The sequence below is a fragment of the Myotis lucifugus genome, unplaced genomic scaffold (assembly GCF_000147115.1).
Source record: "Myotis lucifugus unplaced genomic scaffold, Myoluc2.0 scaffold_438, whole genome shotgun sequence".
Taxonomy (NCBI): domain Eukaryota; kingdom Metazoa; phylum Chordata; class Mammalia; order Chiroptera; family Vespertilionidae; genus Myotis; species Myotis lucifugus.
The window spans coordinates 251,601-270,129 of record NW_005871486.1 but is presented as its reverse complement, the minus strand read 5'-3'; the positions used below and the strand labels follow the sequence as shown (position 1 = coordinate 270,129).

Sequence of the window (18,529 nt, the reverse complement as noted above, 5' to 3'; positions counted from 1 at the left end):
GACCAGCCCTTTTCCACTCTTAAATCACAGGTCTTCCAACCGGTCAGGCAGAGTTGCTGAGAGCGTAGGGGACCATAGGTGCAGCAGCTTTAGGCACCTGGACAGGGGGGTGACGACTGACTGTGAGTCCCCTTTCCCGGAGAGAGCTTGAAAGGGTTGCCAAGGGTGGACAGAAGCCAAGTCTAGGAAGGCTTCCCTGTGGGCCAGGCTGAATTCAGGGCTCTGGGCTCCATATGTCTAGTTCCCAACGAGAGAACGGGTATATTGCTTTAAGAGAGGCGCTGGCAAGTGGTGGCGGTGATGTGTAGGTATGGTGTGGATCTCATGGGTTCTGGAGTGTCCAGGCTGGAAAGGGTTTGAAAATGGAATGTGGAGACCAGGCACTGGGTTTTGGAGGTTGAAACTACAGAAAGTACACTGTGTTCAAGGCCTGCCTCCACCAAAAGCCTAGTTGTGTGGCCTCTACACCTCTGGGCCTCAGTTTCCTTATCTGCAAAATGGGGATTATAATACCAGCCTAACCCAGGGAACTGAGTGTCAACGGAGAGAGAAGGCTAGAAAGAGCTCCATCTGCTAAGGGATTATTTTAATTATTTGAGGTGGGGAAACTGAGGACCAGAGGGCAAGAGCTTTGCCAGATGTCACACAGAGTCAGTGATGGAGCTGCGATTAGAACCCAGGACTCCTGCTCCTAGCTCACGGTGTGAATGAGTGTGGTGAGGTGGGGTGAGTCTGTCCATCCTGCCTCTACTCTCTGGACAGTGAACAGGATGCTGAGTGAAGGTTGAAAGAGAGAGGCTGGAAAAGGGAGGGAGGCCCCAGCGCACGCCAAGGCTGATATTAAAAAAAATACAAACCCCGAGATTCCCCTCCCTCGCCCCACCCCGCCCCGCCCCATCCCTGAAGTCCAGGCTGCAAAGGGCCAAGTCCGAGGCAGACCAGATCGAGCTGCGCAAGCTGCAGTCAGCCCGGCAGCCACCAGGGGGCGCGCCTGCCATCTTGGCCTGAGCTCCGGGCAGCGGCTGTCAGTTTAGCACAAAGCACTGGGCACGGCACCCGGGTGGGCGTGGGGCTGAAGCTACCCCGACCTGCAGGAAACAAAGGCAGGTTAGGAAAGTGGACCCCGAAAATGGGGGAGCAGAGAGATCCGACTGCTCTTCCCACCCCTCCTCTCCTTTTTACCGACACTAACGCCCGGGTCCCCCATCCCACCCTGCTCGGCGCCATGACCCACGTGTACAGAGGCTGCAGCTGTAAATGCGACGTCTTCTGGGGCGCCTGGTATCCGTAGGAGTCAAAACCACCGATGAAGTCAACTGCAGAAGGGGAGGTGGCATATAGTTAGAAATGGGCTGGGGGCGGGGCGCCCCTAAGGGAGAAGGTTCTTGGGGGCAGGGCTTGAGCCACTTCAGGGGAGGAGACGGGGTTGGGGGAAAACGCTGGGAATGGGAGGTGCCAGATAGGGACCAGCCTTGTGGAGCCCCTCCAAGGAGCAGGGCCTGAGAGGGGCGGGTAGGGTGGTGGTGCTGGGGCCGTGGACTGGGCACCTGGACATCCGGACCTCAGTCCAGAATGGGCTGACTATGCAAATCCCAGCCACCCCTGGCTCCTCTCCTCCCCACTCATAAAAGGGGTCGACCCAAGGCTCCCTCCCACCGAGGCCGTGCGGGCCTCTGTCCAGGGTGCTGAAGACGCGGGGTGGCCCGCGGCCAGGCTTTTCCACTTCCTAGGGGCGCCACATACTTACAGCTGTCCTCTTCCTCCAGGAACACTTTGCTCACGTAGCAGGCGAACACAAAGCCGAACAGCTGAGGGAGGAAGAGGATGAGAGGGAAGCTCTCCCTCCACCCTCTGCCTGGCCCTGCCTACCCAGGCTGGAGGAACAGGGTGTGCTCACATGAAGGCAAACCCCTAACAACTTCCAAGTTAATGATGGGCCTTAAAGTCAAACATTCCTGGTTGCAGTTTCTGACCTGGGACTGTGACTTCGGACAAGTAATTATTTTACCTCTTTGAGCCTCAGTTTCCCCAGTTGGATCTGGGCAATACCTTACTGGCTTGCTAAGAGGAAAGAGAATTATGTGGGGTGGGGAGATCCTCCCCAGGCAGGCTGGAAGACCCAGATTCAACCCTTCTTAACTAGGGCTAAGCAAAGGGGTTTTCAGACTCCACTTTGGGAGTGTTGTGAGGTGGGCGACAGGAGGACTCACAGCCAGGAAGATCTGCAGGGCACTGCTGAGGGCTTCAATGTAGGGATAGTCGAGCAGGCAGCCAGTGACAGAGATGACATGGTGGTCTTCCAGGGCCAGGCGGGAGTTCAGGACAGGTGTCACCAGGCAGCCTGGCCCATTCTCCATCCACCAGGAGCGGTGCAGGGATGTGTTGAAGGTCATGATGAAGTCCCTGTCCTGGGGGTAGAGGGGCCTAGGATACTGAGCTGGGGTGGGGGAATCCTCCCCAGCTCCCAGGAGACTATATATAAAGCATATTTCACATGTGGACCGTTATAGCAGCCTCCTCCCATAACTTGCTTTGTGGAGGGCATGGGGGTGAGGGGGTGTGAAGAGTATGTATCTGCAGATCCACGTTTGGCCAGTAGGTGGCACGGAATGACCATACAAGCCTCCCTATTCCATCAGCAATAGAAGGGGCTGGTACTGACCTACAGAATCCCAGGATTCCAGGGCTGGAAAGAACATTGAGTGACCAGATACAATTTTCCAGCTATTGGTGAAATCTTCAATACAGGCCCTTTCACGGCCCACTCAGCCTCTCCAATGTGCTCCCTATGTGTGACCCTGGGCAAACCTTTTCCCTCTTGGGCCTCAGTCTCTCCATGTGAAATGGCAAAGTGGCTGACCTAGGTCAGAAGTTGTTATCCATGATGTGCATCCCTGTGTTCATGAGTCATCCACTCATACAGTCTGCTAACAAATATTCACTGCATGCTGACCAGGTGCAAAGCACTGAGATGTGTGATCTTGTTTATCCCCTCAGCAATCAAAGGAAGTTGGGGTTGCTCTTATCTGAACTTACTAGATGAGGAACTGAAGTTCAGAGAGAGTAAGACACTTGCCCAAGGTCAGACAGCTAGAAAACATTAGAGCTGGATTTGAATCTAGTAGATCAGCGGTTCTCAACCTGTGGGTCATGACCCCTTTGGGGGTCGAACGACCCTTTCACAAGGGTCGCCTAAGACCATCGGAAAACACATATATAATTACATATTGTTTTTGTGATTAATCACTATGCTTTAATTATGTTTAATTTGTAACAATGAAAATACATCCTGCATATCAGATATTTACATTACGATTCATAACAGTAGCAAAATTACAGTTATGAAGTAGCAACGAAAATAATTTTATGGTTTGGGGTCACCACAACATGAGGAACTGTATTAAAGGGTCGCGGCATTAGGAAGGTTGAGAACCACTGTAGTAGATAGTCAAACTACCAAGACAAGTGCTCTCATTCATGTATGCTGCCTTCTTAATATCTAAGAATGAAAGTTGTGCTCTCGATGGTTTGGCTCAGTGGTTGGGGTGTTGGCCTGTGGACCGAAGGTCGAGGGTTCGATTCTTGGTCAAGGGCACGCACGTACCTCCGTTGCGGGTTCCCCAGCTCTCATAGGGGCCCATGCAGGAGGCAACCAATCAATGTGTGTCTCTCTCATGTTGATGTTTCTCTCTTTCTCTCCCTCCCTCCCTTTCACTCTCTCTAGATATCAATGAAAAAAAAATATCCTTGGGTTAGAATTAAAAAATAATAATAATAAAAATGGAAGTTATACCCTCTGGGTTTACTCTTCTCAAAGCTAAATATTCCTACTTACTTCAATATGTGACATGGTCTGTTCAATTTTTCCCGAACAAACTCTACCTAATCTCTTGTTCTTCTGAAAAAATATTGATCAGCCCTGAACTCGAATCTTTGCGGTCTAGACAGTACAAAGTGCATGGGATTTTCACCTCCCTTGCACTGAGCACAGGTGAGGCCTAAGAGCAGCTTTGTGGGCCACCATATACTGTTAGTTTCTACAAAGCTTGTTATCAACCGGGACCCCAGCCCATCTTCACACAGACGGATCTTCACCCTTATCTGCTCCATCATCATTTGTGTCTGAGAAGTGCGGAGGGGGCCAGAAACAAAAATGTGGGGTGGGGGATGGGAATAGATTATTTGGGTGTGTGGAGGGAAGTTTCTTTAAGAGATAATTCCCCAGCCCTCCCCTCCTCCCCCAAAAAAAATTCACAAAAGAGATGATGGCCCAGACCCATATCACCGTGGGAGCCTTTAGGGTGGGAGGGGAAAGGCCAGGCTCTGCCCGCTGGCACTGCCAGGCCTGAGGCTTACCTGGGACAGCTGTCCAACCTCCAGGTAGAAGCAGATGATAAATGCATTCCAGCCAACCCAGAGCACCAGCCAGGCTGCATACTGGGGAAAGCAGAGGTGGGGTCAGGGTGGGGCCTGGGGGAGGGGGCTTGGGGTATGTCCATGGACACAGAGTTAATGGACTGAGAAGACTTTTGCAGGGGACGTTACGACAATACCTTGCTCACAGAGCACTGAGAATAGTTAACAAATCATTTTTATACCAAACCAGTCTTTATAACAGCCCTGCAGGGAAGGCATTGTCCTCGCTTCAGAGATAACTAATTTAAGGCCTGGAGAGAGTCATTTTTTCTAAGATCACACAGCTAGAAAGAGGTAGGGCTGGAACTCAAACCCAAGTCCTGGGGTAGCTAATCCTATCCATTCGGCAGAAAACAACAGCCGCCCTGACCGGTTTGGCTCAGTGGATAGAGCGTCGGCCTGCGAACTGAAGGGTCCCGGGTTCGATTCTGGTCAAGGGCATGTACCTTGGTTGCAGGCACATCCCCAGTAGGGGGTGTGCAGGAGACAGCTGATGAATGTTTCTCTCTCATCGATGTTTCTAACTCTCTATCCCTCTCCCTTTCTCTGTAAAAAATCAATAAAATATATTTTTAAAAAGACAACAACAGCCACCGGACATGGCCAAGAGCTAGAGAGGAGCTGGCTGAAGAGGGGCTGGCTATTTCCACCCAAACCCTATGCCTACAATTCCAGTGGCGGCCACCAGCAGACACAGCATTTTACACTGGTGCCTGGGGTGTCCTGAAAACTGGAGAGAAGGGTTCTCATATCTCACGCAGATGAGAGAAAACCCTGGAAGGGCCATGTTCTCCTGGCCTCTGGGAGGTGGGGACAAGCCCTAGAATGAGGGCTAGTGGGCTCTGGTGGTAGCAGGACACTGGGTGTCACTGTTATTGTAGGTGTCAAGCGTTTCTGTAGTAAATCTACCGAAAAGCCTTTTCCCTCAAGAGAGGTATGTGAATGGGTCACGGAGGAAGAGCAGGGGACACAGGTGAACTGAAAACAGGAGTTTGACAGAGACCATCCAGGACCAACCAGGACTTAGAAAAAGGGAGCAGGAGGAAGGAGGCAGGGACACAGTCCACTCTGGGGATGGGCCTCAGAGCCACCCTCGACTGTATTCTTGATGAACACCAAGGGACAAGCGCCAAGCTTTCCCGACGCAACCTGAGGAACTAAGCTAGACAAGGCTCCTTCCTCGCACTGGCTTTCTGAGGCGGCGTGGTGAGGTGGCAGGAGCCTCCGCTCTGGGTCTGAGGCCCTAGTCCTGGCTCTGCCACCCACTAGCTGTGTGACCTTAGGAAGGGGTGCAACCTTTCTGAGACTCATTTCCTCATCTAGAAAATGGAGATGGTGCGATATACCTCGCAGAGCTGCGTAAAGATCCAACAAAGCAAGTGACATCTTAGCAGAGTGTCCAACACAAGGTAGGCACTCATTAAATCAGTGGTTCTCAACCTTGGCTGCACATTAGAATCACCTGGGAATCTTTTTAAAATCCTGATTTCTGGGCCTCATCCTCCGGAAATTCTGTTTCTTTGTTATGGAGTGGGGCCACAACATTAGTAACAAAGAAACAGAATTTCTGGAGGATGAGGCCCAGAAATCAGGATTTTAAAACAGGTGATTCTAATGTGCAGCCAAGGTTGAGAACCACTGTATTAAATGATGTATCATGTTAATAGTTGGATTTTTCCCTAGTAAATTCTTTAGGAAAAAAACCAACCTTGCCTCCGCTGAATAAAGAAGCATTGAGATTTGGGCATTCACATCAACAGGACTAGAGGCAATACAGGGCAGGGGTCTGCATGCCTGTGGTGGGGGGGCAGTTTTGGTTGGAGGAGTGGGGGAGAGGGATAGGGGTGAGGAGAAGAGGTTGGCTTGGGAGGGGTCAATGAGCCATACCAGAATGAGGTACCGGGAGCGGTACTGCACCGTGCCAAAGATGCCCAGGATGACCGCCATGATGTGCAGGAAGTTGGCTAGGATAGGAGCCCATTGGTAGCCCAGGAAGTCAAAGATCTGCCGCTCCAGTGCAGCCACCTGTGGGAAAGAGCAGACTGAGGCCGTGTGCACGCCCTCAAAGGGAAGGGCAGGGACTCCTTGACCTTGTGGAGGAGGTGACATCAGTTATTGTGGTGATGAGGCACCATGACGGATTGTGCAGAAATCTTGGAGCCATCCCAGCCCCGCAGTACCAAAGGGCTGCTGGGAGGTGGGACAAGTCTGTGGGGGTGGACTGAGCCCTGATCATGACTTTGGGGTGGGCTGAAGGGAGATGGGAGCCAGGGTTCAGAACCCCTACCTCCCTGCCAAGAGGCCCTCCCCACTTGCTCCTTCCTTACGTGGGGCTCTCAGTTGGTGGAGTCAGGATCCAGACTCCTCCCCGGCCCTGCTCTAGGGCTGAGCCCTGGCCCTGGAGGCCCCAGGGATGCAACGGGTCTGAGTCATCTCTTCCCAGGCTCCCTCTCTGGAGGTTACCCTGGCCTATGGGATCCATGGGCCACAGAGAAAGGGATTTTATTTTCTCCCCTTCCCTGAGGGAGCTGCAGTAGATTGCAAAACTGGCCTCAAATTCTTCTTCCTATTTCTATGCTCTTTGGCAGTGCCCACCCACACTAGCTCTGCACTTGGTCATGTGGCTTGCTTTGCCCAATGGGACTTAAGCAAATGTGAAGCAAGCGAAGGCATGAAAAATGCTTGTGCACTGGAGCTTGCTCACTTGCTACACTTGTAACACAGAGAACACCTTGTGAAGGAGCCCAAGCTGACCTGCTGAATGACAGGCGCCCCAGCTGCCAGCCAGTCAGCCATCAGAGTGAGGCCATTCTAGCTCATTCAGATGCTAGCCAACCCACCAGCTGGCCACAGACACCCAGCCCAGAATCAGAAGAATCTCCTAGCTAACATACAGAATCATGAGCTGAATAAAATGATTCTTTTAAACTACTACATTTTGGGGTGATTTGTTACACAGCAAAAGCTAACTGATACAGGACACAATCAACACTCCCTTTCCAGCAGCCCCTACTTCAATTTTTCAGCTGATACAATCAGGAACAAAGGTGCCAAGGGTACCTATTGGTATTGACTGACCAATATTCCTTCTTCTGGTTTTGGAAGCTGCCACCCAGACACTCAGTTCATGTGGCTTGGTGGGGCTGATCCCACTTCTAACTTCCATAGCGGGCTGGTGACCTATGCCTAGCCAATAATCCACACAGTGACCTATTCAGGGATGGGCACTCACTGTGTGCCCTGCTCCCGAGAGTCACCAAAGCTAAGGAACAGGGAGAGCGTGAGGAAGGAAGATGAACAAGCAGGAACAGTGTCCCAGTGACATCGTTTTAGGTCTGAGGATCCAGACATGCCTGAAACGAATTGCCCCTCCCTGTACCTGTGATTTCTGTCACTTGCAACCAAGAGTCCTGACTGAGATAGAAGAAGGGGAGAGAAGCGGGTCTGGCTTGGGAGGGAAAGGGACGATTCCGATAAGGTGAAAAGATCCCAGAAGCTTTTTTCCTGGGAGAGAGGCAGGAGAAGGTGGACCTGATGCTACCACACAGATGGCAGGGCTGGGCAGAGACCCAGGAAGCTGCGGGCTCAACCCTGGCACCCACCCACCTGGCACCAGCCTGCCTCTTTTTGGTGACTCCCCTCGCAGGGCTCTGCGGATTGTAAAGAGCGTTCCAAGTTCATCTCTCCCTCCGTACTCCTTGGCAGAAAGGCAGAACTGAGATCATGATCTCATTTTGGAGAAAGAGACAATGAGGCTCAGAGAGGGGAAGTGACTTGCCTAAGGTCACACAGCTGGCTGGTGGCAGAGCCAGGCAACCATTCTGCCTTTCTCTGCACCTGTCTCACCTTGGCCCCGACACACAACCTTTCCCATTGGCAGTGGCCTGGGTGTTAAGAGGCATGGTTCCAGTTGAGTGTCTGATACTGACCATGGGTGACCTTGGGTAGGCCACCTTCCTGCTGGGTCTTGGGCTCCTCTTGCATCCATAGAGGCCGCTGGACTACATGACCTCTAAGGGTCCTTCCGGTTTTGACGTCAATGATCTGCCGACCTTGGGGGAGAAACTCCCCAGGCTGCTCCCCCTGCCAAAAGGCCCTGCCTCACTTTTTTTTTTTTAAATGAGGTTTATTCTTTTTTTAAAAAATATATTTTTATTGATTTCAAAGAGGAAGGGAGAGGGCGAGAGAGATGGAAACATCAATGATAAGAGAGACTTGTTGAACGGCTGCCTCCTGCACTCCCCAAACTGGGGATCAAGCCCGAAACCTGGGCATGTGCCCTATGACCGAAACCGAACCCGGGACCCTTTAGTCTGCAGACCGATGCTCTATCCACTGAACCAAACCGGCCAGGGCCCTGCCTCATTTTTGTTCTCCCTTCCACCCACACTCTGCTAGGCTTTAGGAAACGTGGTGGTTTGGGATCCAGCTTGAAGCTCTCAACTCAGCTGGCACCTGGTCCTGGCAAGGAGGCTGTCATCAGAGGACAGAGGGCTGTGGCTAAGTTCTTGGGCATTGTCCCGTGCACTGAAAGGTAGCAGGTTCGATTCCTGGTCAGGACACATGCCCGGGTTTAGGGCTCAATCCTCGGTAGTGGGGGGTGCAGGAGGCAGGAAGTAGCTGATCAATGCTTTGCTCTTACATCGATGTTTCTCCCTCTCCCTTCCTCTCTCTCTAAAAATCAATAAAAATATTTATCAAATAAACTTATTCTCCACTGCAGGACTCCCTGCCTCCCCACTGGGTTTATTTTTTCCATGGCATTTCTCTACCCACCTTCTGTGTACTGTCTATCTCCTGCATTAGAGGGCAAACTCCATGAGAGGGGGGGTTTCTGCCCGAGATGTCCGCTGCTGTATGTTAGTGGCGAGGGCCAAGCCTGGCACACTGCAGGTGCTGAAGGTAACCTCATTCTCCACCCTGCCTGGCCACTCCCGAGTCCAGCGCAGCTCATCCGCCCATGCACTCAGACCCTTAAATATCCAAGAACCTCAGGCTATAGCTGGCCCTTTTTCATGCTCCACTTGTCCCAGCAAACGCATGCCTACCAAGCTTCAGTGACTACCTGCTCATGTTTCAGCTTCCAGCCCTTTATAAACCAACTGCCCACTGGATGGCTCATCATGAACTTAATACGCCAAACCCGGTCCATTTCCAGTGACTCGGGGCCCCATGATGTGTCCAGCTGCATGAGCTGGAAAACGGAACTTTAGGTCCTGGTCTCCCCGCTCTCCCTCACCTCCATGCCGGGCCTGTCAAGTTCTGGCTCTCTGACTTGCTGAATCTCTGACACAGCTGGTCACCTTTCTCCCTCCACTGTCTGCTCTCACCTGGCCTTTGCAATGCCGCGCCCCCCACCCCCACCCCACTTCTAACCCACCCCCCTCTTTCCTGAGTGAAACCTCCAAGAGGCTCCCCTGCTGCCCCTCCCCCTGCCCTTAGCTCCCCACCCCCACCCTAATTATTTATTTATCGGGTAGCTGCCAGCTGAGGGGATGCAGTTGCCATGGGAACCTTCAGCCCCAGTCAGGGCTGCTTCTGTTCTCAGTAGGATGCTCTTGTCTGTCTAGACGCCAACCCCAGGAGTTCAACACCAGGTGGGGGGTGGGGAGTGGGGGGCAAGGAATGAATAATGGAGATGGGAGATGGGCCCACCCCAGCCCCTAGGAGGAGAGGGCAGGGAGGGGTTTGGGCTTGGGGCCACAAAACCCATCAGAAGTCTCTTGTACCCAAGCCCTCGCCAGCCAATTCTGCAAGTCAACTACTTTCCTGGCCCAAATTCCAGTCATGTAGCCTCAGGACTTAGACACAGAAGTCAGGCTGTCTGAGAAATGATGAGGGAGAGGCCCCTGAAATTTTCTGAGAACAGTTTGGTCCAGCGGATACTATCTCTTTTATTGATTTTGGTTCACAGAGGACCTAGTTAGGAAGAGTTCCCCATTTGGGATCAGGCAGACCTGAGATCCACCCCAGCTCAGTCCTGGTGTGGCCTTGGGCAAGTTACTCACCCTCTCTGGGCCTAGGAAAACGTCCTAAGGATTCAGACAGCTCACTTTACGGACGGCTCTCAGCTCAGGCCCTGGCACACAGTTGGTGCTCGGTATATGGCAACAGCCTTTTCTGCATCCTCAAACTCAAGCCTCCCTTTTCCCAGTGGATTTCTGAGGCAGCTGACAAAATTAGACTCGACTCAGCCCCTCATCCGTGAAATGAGGGAGTGGGATTGAAGCCACAGACAGCAGAGCTGGGAGGACCCCTGGAGATCTGCGGGTCCAGCCCCCTCATTAGGGAGGTGAGCAAACTGACAGCAGAAAGGGACAGTGACTTGTCTAAGGGAAGGGTCTTCCCCCTCTCCCTGAGCTCTGCCCCCATCTCCAGGGTCCAGTTGGGGTCAATGCCATTTGAGCATGAGTTGAAATAAACACCCAACGAGAGATTGAAAGGAGTACAGGCATGGAGACCAGGTAGTCTTTGCCAGGACAAGAAAGATGGGCTTGGCAGGGACTCACTTCACTGTACAAATGTTTCTTGAGCACCTACTATGTGCCGGGCCCTGAGCAGTGTATGTGGACAAGTTGGTGTGGCTCCTGCCTCAGAGAGCTCAAGTCTAGAGACAGATATCACAGTGCTCTGGGAGCTGACGGTGGGGGCTTCTCTGCCAGGTTCCCCATCTACCCTGGGACTCCTTCCTGTCCCCCAGCACACGCGCACACACACACGCACACAAAGACACACACAGAGAGACACACACAGACACACACACACACACAGAGAGAGACACACACAGACACACACACACACACACACACACACACACGGAGCGTTTGTTTTCCAGGCCTCCCGCAGCCCTTCTGCTTCTCTCCGTCCCAGCCTGGATCTGCTGGAAAATGGCCAAGGCCATAACTGTTAAGTGAAATAAAATGAGCTGCAGAACAATATGATTCCATTTGTGTAAAAAAAAAAAAAAGCCAATAAAGAGAGACACGAAATGTGTGTGACTGTAAATGCACAGTGAAGAGCCATGGAAACACAATAGATGATCATGAGAAGTTCTCTCCAGGGAGTGCGAATGGGGAGACTTTTACTTTGAAATATACACACTTCTGCATTTCTGAAATTCTTTTTGACAAGTTATATTTTTTGAGAAAAAAAAAAGTTTTAAAATGTTGATTCATCGCTCAGCCCATGTTAAAACGGTGCCAGAGTGGCTCAGCGGATCTGAGGCCTCCTCCTCCGATGAGAATGCGTGCGGGGCCCTGGGCGGTTTCCTCCCCTGGCCTCAGTGTTCTCACTGTGCCATGGGGGCCGCTGTAGCTCCAGGTCAGTATCTAGGCCTGGTGGTGCAGTCTGCCTGCCTGCGGGGGGACTGGCCTTGGGGTCCTGGGACCTCTGCTGAGAGCCGAATGGCCCTTTCCCCCCAGAAGCTGGTTCTGCCGGCCACTGGCACAGCCTGGCTCCAGGTTCTGCCTGAGCCATCACAGCCCTGCTTTCCCTGCCTCACCCTACCTGGACCCATCAGCACCCGCCTCTAGGTTCCGCCAGCCAAGGGTGCCCTCTCCCCTCAGCCCTAGTGGGGCTGCCTCAATAGAAGGTTCCCTTTTCACAGAGAGCAGTCACCCGAGTCTCCTGAAATCACTCAGACAGGAAGAGGCAGAGCCTCGATCTGAGTCCTTGTCTCCGTACCCACTGCTCTTCCCACCCAACAGCCATCTCTCCAGAGGCAGGGGCTTGGGAAGCGGGCAGAGCCTGCTCTGGGTCAAGGGCCTCTCGTAAGTCACCCAGCGCAGCCTCCCGGGGGCAGTGCTGTAACAGCTCACATTTATTAACCTCCAATTAGTGCCAGACACTGTTCTGAGTACTTCACATCTGTCCGTTCATTCACTCTACAAATAGTTCTCGAGTGTCTTTTGTGTGCTAAGTTCAGAGAACTCAGGGTGAACAGAGACAGCCCCACTCCTGTCCTCATGGATGACAGTCCTGCCTCGTGCAGACACCAGGAAGCCAGCTCCAGCCCAGACAGCAGGGGAAGCACAGAGGGGCAAGAGGGAACATTCTTTTCTATTAGAAAACAAAACAAATTCTCCCCGAAGGAGATCAATACCTTCTCTCAATGGGTCTTAGAATTGCAGAATCATTTATTGAGTACCTATTGTATATAACCCCTCATACTCACATCACGTCTCTTAATCCTACCCCCACTGATAGACAAGGCCCAGAGAAGTGCAGGGGCCCTGCCCAAGGACACACAGAAGAACTGAGGCTCCAACAATCAGTTTGGGGCCAAGCCCTCACTCTTCCCTACCACATGGCTCCCTGAGCCTGTTTGCATGATGTGGCTTTTGGGAATTTCACCCCTTCCAGTCCTGCTCCCTCTTCCTCAGGACAGCTCCCCACTCCCTCGAGCCCTCAGACTGCCATCTGTCTTCCTCACACCCTCCCGCTGTGGCCCAACCCTCTACCTCAGTGGAGCCTGGGGAGCAGGGAGCAGCTGGTCACCACCTTCCAGGTAATTAGCCCTGGGAGACCAGCGTGGAGCTGTTAGGGAGGCCCAGGACTGTCTCAGAGGGCTGATCTAACTGGCCCTGGTTCTGTCAGAAGGTAGCCACTGGGGCTTGGCCTCAGTCTCCATGGCAACCCCACTCCAGTGACTGCTGACCCATCCCCAGCTAGGGGGCTCCTCAGGCCCCTTCTGGGCAGATCTATCCCAACGCACCTCAGAGCTGGCAGCTCCATTAGAAAGAGGGGATTGGTAGAGGTCTCATTAGCATATATCTACATTAATTTGCATAAACCCTAGGCCTAGCAGCCCAGGGTGATACCAAGGTCAGTCTAAAAAGAATCAAAGCGTCCCTCCATCTCATAGGCTTATCTCCTCATGTACCATCTGGTCCAGGCCCACAGGCAGCAGAGTGGGTGTGGGCAGTGCAGGGAAGGGCCAGTGACTCTCTGTGACTCAGTCTCCTCCTCTGTAGAATGGGGACAGGATGCCTACTTCACCTAGGTGTTGAGAGGACTGAGGGATCTTCTCCATCATTCCCACGCCCAGGCCCTGCCCTGCCCCCAACTAACCCCCAGTCTCCACTCCTGGAGCTCCTTGCTTTCTGCCTGTGGGCAGACCCACCCCTCTTACAGGCCCAGAAGCCAGCAGGAGCCCAGCAAAGCCTGCACCTTGGATCTGGGGCTACTATGCCACTCTCCTCCTACCAGGCCCTTCCCCCCACTAGTTTCTGGGTTCTGGCAGAAAGTGGATTGGAAGCTGGAGGCCACCAGCTTTGACCTTCATCACACCACTGGGCTTTGCCCTCGTGCAGACGTATAGCCAGGGAGCGGGGGCCTCTGACCTGCACCACCCACTCCATGCACCCTTTGGAAAACTATGAGGCAGTTTAGGGTAACGGGGCAGTGGGGGCGCTCTGGAGCCAGACTGCTTGGGTTTATCATCCAGATGAGCCTCAGTCTCCCCGTCTGTAAAATGTGGATAACAGTCTCCGCAATCGTGGAGTTGGCGTGAAAATTAAATGAGATAATATAGGTCAAGTGCCTGATATAGTAAGCACTCTAAAATGTTAACTATTAAAAAATAAATAAATAAATAAAATGTTAACTATTATTACAGTAATGACAGTAATAAGAAAAAAACCTGAGACCACCTGGAAGATCAAGGAAGGGGTTACAGAGGAGGTGATATTCTTTTTTTTTTTTTTTTTTTTAGAAATGAGAAGTATTTTTGTTAAAACCGTTTTTTAAGTTTTTTAAAATATATTTTTATTGCCCTAACCAATTTGGCTCACTGGATAGAGCATCGGCCTGCGGACTCAAGGGTCCCAGGTTCGATTCCGGTCAAGGGCATGTACCTTGGTTGCGGGCACATCCCCAGTGGGGGGTGTGCAGGAGGCAGCTAGTCGATGTTTCTCTCTCATCGATGTTTCTAACTCTCTATCCCTCGCCCTTCCTCTCTGTAAAAAATCAATAAAATATATTTTAAAAAAATGAAAAAATATATATTTTTATTGATTTTAGAGAGGAAGGGAGAGGGATAGAGAGATAGAAACATCAATGATGAGAAACATTGATCGGCTGCCTCCTGCACGCCCCCCCACTGAGGATCGAGCCTGCAACCCAGGCATGTGCCCTTGGCCGGAATCGGACCTGGGACCCTTCAGTCCTCAGGCCGACGCTCTATCCACTGAGCCAAACCAGCTAGGGCAGAGGAGCTGGTTTGCTATTTAACGTGGCCTTGAACGGACGATAATAATGAAACACTGGAAACACTCTGAATGTCCGTCCGAAGAACCCACAATAAATGATGGCACCTCCACAGGATGGAACATACACAGCACAGCTATTACAACGAGTGTGGAAGAAGGGCCACGCTGGGTGGAGTGAAAGGCCGCAGAGCCGCGGGAGTACGCACTTATTTTTGAGCAGAAAAAAGATAAGGAGACATCACACTGTTAACTCTGGAGAGTGGGATTTGGGGGGTGGTCTTTGAGAGTCAACCAGAGATATTTCTGTAAGGTTTTACATTGAGGGATAATACTTCTATAAGAAAACAAAATAAAGAAGAAATTAATAGGGGAAAAATGAACATGGACAAAACCCTGAGGTGTGAGCGAGGTGACCAATTGTCCTAGTTTCCCTGGCACTATGGAGTTCCTTGGAGTGCATCACTTTAAAAGATAAAATCCAAAAGTCCTGGGCAAACTGGGACGAGTTGGTCACCCCCAGATGTGGGAGGGTATGGACGACTTGGGGACCTGGGGTGGCTCTTGAATGAATGGTGTGAGGGGTGGCAGGGTGGGGAAGACCTGGCTGGGCCTCAGACCCAGAGCTTTATCCCACTGGCTCCCAGGAGCCAGGGAAGGTTTGAGCAGAGGGATGTGGAAGCTGGGTCTGGCTGGGGCAGTGGGGGTGGAGGACGGGCTGGAGGTGGGACGCCTGGTGGAGATGCTGAGGCCCTCCTTGCTGAGGGTCCCATTCTCCCAGGACTCCCACCTTCTTGGTGATGCCCACTCTATCTCTGCCCCTAACCCCATGTCCCAACTGTTGGGGCATCCTCAGTCCCAGGCGCCAGAGGCCGAGACTCCAGCAGGCTCTGGCGTGGACAGTGAAGGCTTGGGAAGAGAGCGCCCTCCAAGAGGAGCATTCCAGAAGGGTATGGAGGGGAAAGAAAACCAGCAAAAACCAGGCTCTCCCAGGAGACGCCGGCTACAGACAAATGGACATTTGAATAAACATAAAGATGATTAATCAGATCCCCCCATTAAGTACCATGAATGACATCATATAATTAAGCCAAAAACTCATGGCAGAAAGCATCTAAATGGAGCAGGCACTTAAGCAGGGAGAATTAATTAAGGAGGCATTGAAAGTTTCAGGAGTGGCTATAAGGATGGAGTTGGAGTGGGAAAAACTGGAAGGTAGACAAAAACAATTGGGTGTTAACATCTGCCCAGCATGGGACGGAGACCTGAGCCCAGTAGTTTAAAATCTCAGGCTCTGGGAGTCAGGCAGACCTGGGATGGATTCCCAGCTCCCACTTACAAGCTTTGGGATCTGGGAAAGTCAGTTTCCTCATCTATACAATGGGAATATTATCACTAAATACCTGAGGGGTGTGAGGATTCAGCGAGGCAATGTGAGTCAAGGACTTTGCATACAGTAAGTGCTCAGTAAATTATCCTTCATTGAACAAGCCACATTCCCTTCTGGATCTTAATTTCTTACCGGCAAAAACAGGACAATAATGTCCTGCCTTCTTCACAGAGAAATTAGAGATCAAATAAGATCATAACCATGAAAGCAATTTATATACTCTAATGTGCCTTTTAAACTATCAAGTACTATGCCCACATTATTAGGATAATTATTAAGTCCTTGGCTTCATACTAAGGTCAGATTCTTGCTGCTTGTTCCCTGAGAAACTGTACACTGTAGTGGTTAAAAGTGTGGCCTAGGAGTCAGGCCATCTGGGCTTGAATGCTGCCTTTAACACATTAGCTATGTACCCTTCAGCAAGTCACTTAACCTCGCTGTGCTTTAACGTCTTCATCGATACAATGGGGATAATGACAATGGTACCATCTCTGGGGTAGTTGTGAGGCCTAAATGAGGGAATGTGTGTAAAATGCTCAGAAGACCGCCTGGCCTGGAGCCATGGGTAAGAAGCCATGTCAGCTGTGATGATGTTGCCCACAGTGAGGATCCAGGGCCCGAGACCTCTCAGAGGACTCACGTTCTGAAGGAGAAGAGACCACAGTCGTCCTGGTGTGCAGGCCTCTCTGAGGCCAGGCAGGGCTCCCTCCACCCCGAGCTGGCCCCTTGCTCTGCCCTTTCTCTCCTTATTCACCTGCCAAGCATTCATGGCACACACACCCCGCCCCCACCCTGTGCTGGGGGCACAGACGATGGACTTCAAGTGTCAGTGCTGCACAAGCCCAGAGAGCAAGGACTTCCCTGCCGGGACTGGCACTGAGCCTGCCCTGTACAGGCTGCCTTATGTCCACTTCATTTACTCCTCTCAACTCTTCCCCCCGCCCCCCCTTAATCCTCACCTGAGGATATGGTTTTGTTTTGTTTGTTTTTTAGAGAGAGAGAAGGGAGAGCGAGAGAAACATTGATGTGAGAGAGCAACATCGATCTGTTGCCTCCTGTATGTGCCCCGACTAGGAATCAAACTCACAACCTTTTGGTGCACGGGAGGACCCTCCAACCAACTGAGCCACCCAACTAGGGCCATTCCTTTCAGCTTTTTTTTTTTTAAATATATATATTTTATTGATTTTTTACAGACAGGAAGGGAGAGGGATAGAGAGTTAGAAACATCGATGAGAGAGAAGCATCGATCAGCTGCTTCCTACACACCCCCTACTGGGTATGTGTCTGCAACCAAGGTACATGCCCTTGTCCGGAATCGAACCTGGGACCCTTCAGTCCGCAGGCTGATGCTCTATCCAGTGAGCCAAACCGGCTAGGGCTCCTTTCAGCTTTTGAGCAGCGCTATTTCCATATGTGGAAACAGAGGCCCAGGGAGCAAAGCAATAGACTCCAGGTCGCAGAGCAGGCAGGGGCAGGATTCCAACGCAGACCTGTGGGCTCTGAAGCCTGCCCACCACCACCCCACCTTCCCCATGAGCTCTTCTGCTCTACAAACGGCTGCTGGGCCCCCGCAGTGTCCCCGCCGAGGCCTGACTCCCTTCTGCTGAAACTGGCACCCCTCCCAACGAATCTGCTAGTGACACTGATGGTGCTGAGATGTGTTCTGTTCAAATCCATCATTTACTAGCCATGTGACCTCCAGCAAGCGTCTAACACCCCCTAAGCCCGTTTCCTCCACTATAACAAGGAAAAGATGAAAACCTACCTTTCAGAGGTGACCTTAACGGATGCAAAATATGGCACTTGGCACAGGAGGGGCACCTGACAAATGCCATTCTTTCATCAAGTCTGAGTGCTGTCCTCCCAGGGCCCCACCCCCTCTCCGCCCCGTGCCTCTGGAGGCTTGTGCTCTGACCTAGCTCGGCCTCCGCTGAAGCTTTCTCATTCCCGGCTGCCTTCCTTTGGGGAAGGTTTCTTTCATTTTTTTTCGGAGGCCTTTCTTCCTTGCTAATGAGACAAAACAGAGTCCTTCCTGCAGCCCTTTTGCCATCTCCTCCGGCAGGAGGCCTGCCTGCTTCACAGCACCGTGGAAACCTCTCCTGTCAGGGCTGTTTGCTGGGCCCCAGGGCTCCCTCAGAAAGCTCCCTCGAAGCTGACCTGGGCTCCCTCACGCCAGGCCAGCATTGATGGTGGCCGTCCCTCCTGGCCTGCAGTAGAGGCACGTCAGATACCAGAGGAGATGCTGCCGTACCAAACACTCCTGCCTTTCTGGGCCTCCTCCCAACTCTGGCTTTTCTGTACCGGGCTCTGGTGTGGCTCTGGGACAGCCCGTCTCAGAATTATGTTGCTCAGACCTTGGGCAAATCGCATGCCCGTTCAGGGCCTCCATTTCCTCATCTATAAAATGGGAATCGTAACCCCCACCCTTCTTGCTTCTTGGGTTAAGGGTGGATCCAACAGGATAACTGAGATCAAGGAACCATCTAAACTGCTCCCCTCACAGGGGAGACCCCCA

The 18,529-nt window shown here is 52.0% G+C and overlaps 1 protein-coding gene across 1 annotated transcript; it reads right to left on the bottom strand.

The window, feature by feature from the left end:
- Nucleotides 1-928: 928 nt before the first annotated feature.
- NKAIN1 (sodium/potassium transporting ATPase interacting 1) lies at nt 929-9,661 on the bottom strand. Its single transcript, XM_014468266.2, has 7 exons — nt 9,656-9,661; nt 6,304-6,441; nt 4,357-4,437; nt 2,211-2,408; nt 1,748-1,808; nt 1,235-1,316; nt 929-1,088 (listed from the first exon to the last, which is right to left on the bottom strand). Exons 1-7 carry the CDS (start codon nt 9,659-9,661, stop codon nt 1,079-1,081), a joined length of 576 nt encoding a protein of 191 aa, XP_014323752.2. The 3' UTR covers nt 929-1,078.
- Nucleotides 9,662-18,529: the final 8,868 nt, after the last annotated feature.

Bases quoted from the DNA above. Each gene is read 5' to 3' on its own strand.
- NKAIN1 (XM_014468266.2), bottom strand. The intron at 4,438-6,303 runs GTATGGCTCATT...TGCTTTCCCCAG, and splicing joins GCTCCCGGTACCTCATTCTG to TATGCAGCCTGGCTGGTGCT. The intron at 2,409-4,356 runs GTAAGCCTCAGG...CTCTACCCCCAG, and splicing joins AGGTTGGACAGCTGTCCCAG to GACAGGGACTTCATCATGAC.